The sequence below is a fragment of the Myotis brandtii genome, unplaced genomic scaffold, assembly GCF_000412655.1.
Source record: "Myotis brandtii unplaced genomic scaffold, ASM41265v1 scaffold793, whole genome shotgun sequence".
Lineage (NCBI taxonomy): Eukaryota > Metazoa > Chordata > Mammalia > Chiroptera > Vespertilionidae > Myotis > Myotis brandtii.
The window spans coordinates 1,483,662-1,493,769 of record NW_005371193.1 but is presented as its reverse complement, the minus strand read 5'-3'; the positions used below and the strand labels follow the sequence as shown (position 1 = coordinate 1,493,769).

The 10,108-nt window shown below is 42.4% G+C and overlaps 1 protein-coding gene across 1 annotated transcript in view; it reads right to left on the bottom strand.

Annotated features, from left to right (window-relative positions):
- TTLL5 (tubulin tyrosine ligase-like family member 5) overlaps positions 1-10,108 on the bottom strand; it is a 235,864-nt gene that overhangs the window by 198,631 nt on the left and 27,125 nt on the right. The window contains exons 7-8 of the mRNA XM_014531193.1: positions 7,740-7,822; positions 327-396 (exon numbers count right to left, since the gene is read on the bottom strand). Coding sequence (XP_014386679.1) covers positions 327-396; positions 7,740-7,822 — 153 coding nt within the window. The remainder of the gene's footprint in view (positions 1-326; positions 397-7,739; positions 7,823-10,108) is intronic.

Here is a 10,108-nt window from a genome sequence, read left to right as displayed (position 1 = left end):
GCGCACTGACCACCAGGGGGCAGACGCTCAACACAGGAGCTGCTGAGCTGGTGACTTGGCAGCTGCGGTTCTTGGATGATGCACCCAGAACCAGAGAGGAGGGAGCCCGATTCTGGGGTGCATGACCCGAGAGCTGCCCTATTGAAATCCGGGACCCCTCAAGGGATGTTGGAGAGCTGGTTTTGGCCCGATCTCCACAGGCCAGGCCGAGGGAACCCCCCCACTGGTGCACAAATCTGTGCACCGGGCCTCCAGTAAATAAATAATAAATTTTAAAAATTAACAAGATCTAACCCAATCTAGGCAAGGGCCTAACCACAACTCACCATCTATGAGCAGGGGGTTGTTAATGTAACGGGAGACCAGGATGTTCTCTTCCAGGGAAATCTGGTTTGGCTATTGAGTAAAGAGAAAGAATGAAAGGACAGAAATGCAAAGGAACCCTAGCTTACAGTACGGGAACAACGTTCTTAACCTTTGAGAAATAACAATGTAGAAACTAAAACTCTAAGAAAAGTTTTCTTCCAAGCTACCCATACATTCAATTGGCCACATAACACACCACTTCCATAAACACTGTAGGTATCCAATTACAATGAGTGGAAATAAATTTATACAGCATCTCTCACATAATAAATCAAGTCTAAATAGCTTTAGAGATTTCTATACATGATATTAAATAGTTACATGCCAAGAAAATAAAAGCTACTTAAAAATAAAAACTTGCTTTCTCCCAAACGTAAAGTATGATGCAAATTTTTAAATGCTACTGTTCTTCTTAGATGAAAGCTTTCATCAAGTTGCTTAGAGAATTTACAGATCTTCCCCCTGTGAAACGGGATGGATGTTTCATTGACTCACTCAATGGTACTTGCTATATCGCTATATGTCAAGAAGGAACTAGATGTTTAACATTTTTTTCAATTAAGAGTTGTTTTTACAGTAAGTAATTATGAGTATTGCTGGATAGCATATAAGGCACTGGGGAATACTGTGATGAAGTAAACAGATAATCCCTGCCCTCAGAGCCTACTCCCTACTCCCAGAGTTTAATATTTACGTAGAGGGACAGCAAAACAGATAACTTACAAGAACACAAAGGAGCATATCTGCAAGTGGAAGATATGAGGCTGCAAAGTGGAAGAGCAGTTAAGTGGGACGAGTCAGGGAAGAGTAGGTGTGGAAGTGAGTGCTGAAAGCTATCACCCACGTGGTGGAAGGGACAGGAGACCATCATGGGAAGACGGCGTGCACTAAGTACCACAGAACAGAGAGTGGGCAGATTCACTGACCTGGGCTAGAAGACTGAACTGAGAAATAATGAGAGATAGGGTTAGACAGTTAGGAGGAAGGGACCCACTGGCAAAGGGATCTGGACCTCTGGCAAGGCGAATTTAGGTTGAACATGGTGGAAAACAGGAAATGACTGTGGAGTCTTGATTAAGAAAATAGTAAGGTTAAAATATCTGGAACAGAACAACTCTATGTGAGATTAAATTAAGGCAGAAGTCAGCTGGAAGTCACCACAAACCAAACAGGACAAAGGACTCTAAAGGAAAGTGACAATAGTAATAACTGTGGTTATAATAGCTACAGCAGCAGCAACAGAAATAACTATTAACATCTGCAGCAAAATATGAAATTTTAACCAATGTATTGAACATTTACTATGTGTTGTTCAAATTCTTCACAAGTATTATTTCGTTTAATCCTCACCTAAGTCCATGAGGTAGGTATATCACCACCCAAATATTAGAGATGAGGACAGTCAGAGAGAGTTAGGAGCCTGCTCAAAGTCATACAGCTAAAAAGAGATCAGGAGGTCTGCCTCAGAGGCACTATTCACATCTTTCCCCAAAGTTCTGAACTAAAAATAATTGTCCCCCAGATTCAAAAGTTTGTCTTCATAATAATGCATTTCTATCCCAAATACTACAGTTATCATAAAATAGGGATAGTCTTGTGATACAACATTATACAGCCACGATGAGCAACTCCAGAGTCAGGATGATGAGATTGCCCGCTCGCTTCCCACTGCTACTATCTCAAGCTCAGAGCACAACTTTCCCAGCCTATGCATCATATGGACACGAGGACACCAGTGCTGATTCATCCTCAGGGACTCAGTCACCCACACCATTTCCTGACTCCCTTACATTCCTTGATCAGTTTCTCACAAGTACTATCTCAGCAGCGTAGTAAGAACTGATACAATCACAGTACAAAGCAGCAAGCTGCAGGCTGTGTTCCAAAACTAAACAATTGCAGCTCTCTTCCAAGTGAGTAACACCTATAGGCTACAATAGATGTCTGAGCACTCAACTTTCCCGCGAACCAGAGAACACGCTGCAAGGGTCTTCCCTCCATGACACATCTAATGTTCATGGCCATTTCCTCTCTTTCCTGCTTCATAATACATATTTATCCTTTGAGTTATGTATAACATAATCTCTTACATTATTTGTTCAATGGTCTATAGCTCTCATTTTTATCTGCATTAGGAATCAAATTGTAAGCTCAGAGAAGAAAAGAATGGTTTGGGTATAGTTTCCTTATATACTATTATCTATACTAATAAAAGGGTAATATGCTAATTAGACCGGGTCGACTGGACATCTTCTGGACGTCCAACTTCCTTCTGGACAGTTAAGGGGGGACCAGGCCAGCAGGGGGGCAGTTAGGGAGCAGCCAGGCCAGCAGGGGGGCAGTTAGGGGGTGACCAGGCTGGCAGGGGACCAGTTAGGGGGCGACCAGATCAGCAGGGGGGCAGTTAGGGAATGACCAGGCTGGCAGGGGACCAGTTAGGGGGCGACCAGGCCAGCAAGCAGAGGCAGTTAGGGGTGATCAGGCAGGCAGGCGAGCGGTTAGGAGCCAGCGGTCCCAGATTGCAAGAGGGTTGTCTGACTGCCAGTTTAGGCCCCATCCCACAGGGGACACCCCCTGAGGGGTCCCAGATTGGAGAGGGAGCAGGCCAGCTGAGGGACACCCCCCTCCCATGCACGAATTTCGTGCACCGGGCCTCTAGTATACTAATAAGCAACTAATGAAAGCTTTTTCATATCTTCAAACCTTTTCCTCAATCCCCAATTAACTCACTTTAAATGATTTTAATTTCAAGCTAGAACTGCCCTCCAAAGTATGTGAAAGTAAGAATGTGAATTGTTGGGAAAGTTGGAAACATCTATTTTTCTAACTGGACTTTAAGATTAAAGCTCATGGTATCTGTTAGGTCATTGTAAGGTAGAACGGTACACTGGTTAAGAGTGTATCCTCTAGAATTAGCTAGATCTAAGTTACAATTTTGACCCTACTACTTACTAAGGAAATAATAATAACATCATAGGGTTCTTATAAAAACTAAATGAGATTATATTTGAAAGGCACAGTGGTAGGCACATTAAATGCTCACGAAATCTGGTTGCTGTTACTACTGCAAACTCAATAGTATCTACGTGGTTCTATTTACTAAGTTCCATAACTCAACAGCATTCATCGCAGCATGCGACATGCCATTCTACTCAGAGCAGTGCACTGAGTTATAATGAAGACCCATAAGAATTAGGAGAGCCCCTATTTCTCAAAAGGTTTTAAGGGGTATAAGCATCTGGCACACCACAGGCACTCCCTACATATCTGCTGAACAATGAGAAAAAATAAAGAGCACATAAGATAACAACATATAAACAAACAGAAACAAGTATACGAGTGACCAGAGTGACCTAAATACACTTCTGATGCTTTAAAACCTCAGGGAAATATTCATATTGTATTTACCGTGGATAATGTGTGAGACAAGGATGACTAAATCTGACTTCTATAATCAAATTCATACCCTAATCAGGAAACACCAGATCTTTCCCCTCCTCGATCTGAATATACTAAATTGGGAAAATATGGCATTTAGTCACAGTTACTGAAGGAGCTGGATCAAACACAACTCTGTTCCTTTATGATGTGTTTCCAGAGTTAAAGAGAACATTATTAAGAGACTGCGTTAGCCAATCAGCTGAGTTGCTTCCATCTGTAGGAGCCTGCACTTCTCTCTCCATATTACATAAAAGTAATGCTTTGTCTGTCCTTTATCCTGTTCTTGTAGTGGTAAAAGCTGCTATTTGCAGATATTTTCCAAAAGGTTAAGACTATTATTGGGAATGTGAAGTAAGAGGCCCTCTCAGCCCAGCAGGAAGACCGGGAATGATGTTTTCATTTGGCCTCACACCTAACTCAGGCCCCCACAACATCCCTCACCCACTCTCATTAGTGCGGCTCACAGACCCTCCGCTGGAGCACTCCCTCCTCCCTGAAACCTAAAAGGAAAGCAGGCAGCAGCCTTGGAAACAGTTACTTCATCCCGTTGGCTAATGGGTCACATATTCCATGGGAAAGGATCCAGGTATGGAAAAGAGGGGATGGTTAGGCCTTGTGCGCAAGGAGAGAGCAGTATTAACTACATGGTTCTTAGGCCTGGGTAAAAGGTGATAAATTTCCAGTTTTGGAGTGAAATGGGAATATTTTCCCATTATGTCCACATTTTGCCAGCTCCCCTGGTGCCTGCTGGCATCTTCCCAGGCTTCTGTCTGGCACCTCCACCAAATACCTCAAAGAATCAGACTCATTCCAAAGCTTCTCTGAGGAGGAGGGGGCCAAGGGTCCAGCCAAGTACTTTGATCTCTGCAGGGGGTCTCCAGGGATCCAGCCGAGGGAGAGGTGGGAGGGAGGTGAGCCTGCCAAGTACATTCTCTAAAGACCTGTCACCCTCTTTACGAGACTCAGCATCCAGGGAAGAGTCAGGGCACGGGGCTCTCAGCCCCACAAGGAAAGTTTAACTCTTCTTTTCTTTATGATGCTGGTTTTAAAATAACAAATCACCAGGGCAAAAGAGCATTCCAAAAGAAAAAAACCCCAGAGGAGCTGGGAATAGATCCTACTCTTCTTGACTCATGTCTAAGAAAATAAAAAGCAAACTTATACCACCGCTGACTTTCAATAGCAATTCCATTTGGCAGCTAAAACCCAAACCCAAACCCAAACCCAAACCAGTGCTGTCTATGAGATTCAAATAACACTGGAGTTCCTGGCACAAAGCTGAAGGAAAAACTATTGGGCAGGAGCCCTCCACCAAGGTCAGAACAGAGACAAGAAAGGAGACATCCAAAGCATCTGACCAGGGCCTCTGTCACAGGAGACACAGCGTAAAGGCTTCTGGAGTGACTCAGGGCCAGGTAACAGGACTGGCAGCCCGGGCCTGGGGCTGTAATAGCTGCTGTATCAGAACCAGACCCTACATGTCTGCAGTGTTTATAATACAGTCCAGACTGAATGGAAGGATCTCCCAATGTGAAAGACCCTCAGAAAGTGAGTTTCTATACGTACAGAAAGAGCTCAGATCATGTGAAAGAGAATGGGGGGTTTAAGATGGAGTACTGACCCCACACACAACCTATCTTCCTCCCCCTCTTCCTTTCCAGAGTCCCACTGGAAAGACAAAGAAGATACTTTCTAAAACAGCGGTTCTCAACCTGTGGGTCACGACCCCTTTCGGGGTCGAACGACCCTTTCACAGGGGTCACCTAAGACCATCGGAAAACACATATATAATTACATATTGTTTTTGTGATTAATCACTATGCTTTAATTATGTTCAATTTGTAACAATGAAATTGGGGGTCACCACAACATGAGGAACTGTATTAAAGGGTCGCGGCACTAGGAAGGTTGAGAACCAGTGTTCTAAAAGAATGAACTGATCACAAGGCTAGAAAGCGGTTCAAGGACCAACAACAGACCAAAACTTTAAGGCGATCCTGAAAGATAGAAAGCAGACAGGATCAGGCTGAGAAAACAGAGCAGAGGACGCCCCTGCCCCGGACTTCAGAGCTGCGTGTGATCTTCCCAAGGAGGCTGGGAGAAGGCCCACGCTGGCACTGAACACGCAGAAGCAGGAGCGGGCGGGAACACGAGCCGGGTAGGTCCTTAACACGCAGCATGTGGAACAGTGAGGCCAGGGGGTCTTCTCCAGCACCCAACGCATGGCCCTTGGGAAACAAGCGTGTCCTCTGGGGAGGGCGGCTTGTGCGAGTGCAGGGATCTGAAAGAGTGGCGCCTGAGGCCCTGCCATCCCCCGACAGGCACACAGCGGGGAAAGGAGGACCTCCCTGCACCTGCACAATAAGGCTGCCCTACTTTGGGGCAGGGGGAAGGAAGAGGCATGCTCCTCGCTCATGTCCACCTAAGGGGCAGCCTGACAGTCACTCTGCCCAAAGCTCCAACAGCCTCCTGTCCAGGCAGAAGCTCTCAGGGAATCGGTCCCACACAACAGCCGGGGAAACTCAGGCCAGCTGTCCATTTCAGTCAGTCTCGTCTCCGTTCATAAGTGTGGCTCAACACACTAAGGCTACTGAAACTGAGAAAAACCAACAGGAGGAAAGTAAGGCAATCCCCAAGGAAGTTCACACCACAGAAGATAACTTTAAAAAACTTTCAACTGATACCTTCAGAAAGACCAGCAGACAAACTGCACTAAGCAACAACAGCTGTTAACAAGAAAGCAAGTCCTAAAATAAGAGTTTCTGCAAACTATGATAGCCAATGTAGAAATTCAGTAAATGAGATAAATAAATGGATAGAACTCCAACTGGTGATCCAGAAGGTAGAGTGGAAAGACAGAATTTAAAATGAGAGAAAAGCGGACACGAAGGAAAGACCCAGACTGCCTCAAAAAGCAGTTCTAGAAGTAGAAAAAAAGACCAAAAAAAAAAAAAGAGGGGGTGGGGTGGGGGGATAGTTTTCCCTGAACAAGGAATACTACTAGTTTCTATATGGAAAAGGTTGACCAAACGTCCAGGAAGAAGAATTAACAAAGATCCAGACTGAATTAATAGTTAAATTTCATAATTCCATGCTGTAAAGTTTCTACTGAGTTTAAAATTTGAATCCAACTTATAAAGCAGAGAAACTGAATCATAGTTACCGAGGAGAATGTAAATGTTAAAAACCTTAAAAATAGTAAAAAGTAATCAAACTTAGAGGTAGAAAGTGGAAGGGAGGGTAGGAGGTGATATGAGTACAGTAAATATCAAACTGGGAATTAAACAAAATGCAAAGCTGAGAAAAGAAGAAACATAATCCAATTATATTAGGTTACTAACTACTATTCTAAATCTAGGGAGCGAAACTGTGGTTGGAATTTTATTTTATTTTATTTACTCTGCATTTAACTTAAAAACAACTTTTAATGAGGATTTTGCGAAGAATCAAGATACTGATGGATTTTGAAAAAATAAGAGGATGAGGAAGAGGAGGAAGGAGGTTGGGAGGGAGGAAGGGTGGAAGTGCAACAAGGATGCCATACTGATTTGGGTAAATTTCCTTGAGGACCTTGAGGGCAGGATCCCACAGTTCTGCTCAATAAAAACTAAATGTTTATACTACTAATTAATGCTTAGTGCTGAGGAATTCACATGACAGTATCCTGAAAGCAGAAAAGGTACCTCTTTTCTGCTGACACCAAAGACCTTCCTCCCCCAAAATTGGATCAAGTAACTTTTCAGCCATACAGTAACTATTGTCATGGGAAGTTACTGCCAAGAGACACCTCATACCCACCCTCAACTCACAGTTCTGAATGCAGATTTCCAAAGGGGACACCTGCTCTTAATGAAAGGCAACCATATTAGTAGCTAGGACAATGGGTGCAACAGGGAAAAACAGAACGCAGAGAGGTTGTGCTGGATACTTACATTGTTGATCAGGTAGACGCCCCGCCCCCTAGAAGAGGCCACTGGTTTTACTATCCAAGGTCCCCGATCCTTTGAATAGCAGTCTGCTCAAAATATTGGGAGATAAAAAGTGGGAGAGAGAAACAAAGAGAAAGAAGGGACATGAGATTATCAACTTAAATTTCAACAATGGTTATCTACTCAGGTACCCAAAGAATTTTCCAAATTTCTAAGTGGAAGGCAGCAGCTAAAATAACCTGTATTTTTGGACTAGTCTTAAAAATTAAACAAGGACAGAGACAGAAACCAAAAAGGGGGGGGGGGGGGAGAAAAAAAGAGGGAGGACGAGAGAGAAGGAAGAGACAGCAAAATTATAGCAAATACTACATAATATATTTTGTTCACCATTTCCCCTCTTGAATGACAGGATGAAACAAAATAAGACAAATAACTGGATTATAGTCTATTACTGTCACAAACAACCTTCATAAATCTTTGCGATTCTTTCTTCCCTTAACTAAGGGACCTCCAGAGGCTAACAGTGCAGACAATGGCAGTGTCAATGCTAGATATCATAATATGGTCACTTTCCTTAAGCAATTTCTCTGAGCTTGTAAAAAAAAAAAAGGTCACCTAAAATCAAACAATGTGCAAGTGGAAAGGAAAAACACGAATTTACAAGTGAGTAAAAGGTGCATTTTACTCTTGTTCCTTTCTTAGGTTCAGGCTTACACCTTAAACATCTCTGGATCGTGGGAAGAGAAACCAAACAACGGGCACCAAGGCTTGCAGATGGCTCTGCTTAGAGCAGTGATGGCAAACCTATGACACACGTGTCAGAGGTGACACACGAACTCATTTTTTTGGTTGATTTTTCTTTGTTAAATGGCATTTAAATATATAAAATAAATATCAAAAATGTAAGTCTTTGTTTTACTGTGGTTGCAAATATCAAAAAATTTCTATATGTGACACGGCACCAGAGTTAAGTTAGGGTTTTTCAAAATGCTGACAAGCCGAGCTCAAAAGGTTCACCATCACTGGCTTAGAGGAAGTCAAAAGACACCAGAGAAAAGTAGGAACAAAGAATTCTCCCTTTGTTATGAGCTAAACTATCTTTTCAAGGCCTCCAACAGGCACTTGACAAACCATTTCACCAGGAGGAGAAAAAGTAGGTCTCCTTGTCCACTCTCCCCCATTTCCCCTGCTCTTTCCCTTAATGCAACCTAACTGAATTAGGAAAAATGGAATATGCCACACAGAATTTACAACGCTATGAGCAATTCCACTTCTAGAAATATGTCTGCTAGTTCTACTCACACATGTGAAATGTATGTATAAGATTATTCAGTGTTGCAGTATAGTAGCAAAAGATGTCCATCAATTAATTAAGTACACTATATTGCATCTATTTGAGGGGCCAGCAAACGTTTTGTAAAAGAAAAACAGATAATAGCCCTGCCAGCATGGCTCAGTGGTTGAGCGTCAACCTATGAACCAGGAGGTCATGGTTCGATTCCAGGTCAGGGTATATGCCTGGATTGCAGGCTCGATCCCAGTATGGAGCATGCAGGAGGCAGTCAACCAATGATACACTCTCATCATTGATGTTTCTATTTCTCTCTCCCCCTCCCTTCCTCTCTGAAATAAAACAAAAAATATTTTAAAAATAATAAGAAATTATTTTTAAAAAAACAGATAATAAACAATTTAGGCTTTGCAGGCCATGCAATCTATGTTGCAACTGTTCACTTCTGCCATTGTACCTCGAAAGCAGCCATAAATAATATGCAAAGAAAGGGGCAGGCTATTTTCCAATAAAACTTTATTTATGGACACTGAATTCCATATGATTTCCAAGTGCCATTAAATTTTATTGTCTTTTGTTTCAACCTTTTAAAAACATAAAAACCTTTTATAGCTCATGAGATGTATAAAAATAAGGCAGCAGACTAGATTTGATTCAAAGGCTATAGTTTACAGACACCTGATCTGTATAATGGAATATTAAGCAGACACACAAAATAAGAATGTTATTAATGAATAGACAGGGAATGATCTCAAAGATAGGCTGTTCAGTGACTAAAAGGAAAGTGCAGGGCAATGAATATTGCATGCTCCCATCTATACACATACACACTCAAGCCATATGCTACAAACACACAGATTATCTCTAGAAGGACATGTGTAAAACTAGGAGCACTGATCACCTCTGGGGCAGAGAGGTGGATGTCTGAGGAAAGCAGAAAAAAGAAGGCTTTTCATTATTATTTTGTGATTTTTTTATACCATGGGAATATACTCCCTTTCAAAATATATAATTTACATAACTTTAAAGTCCTGCTATAGATAACTTATTTATCTATATACTAGAGGCCTGGGGGAAAAAA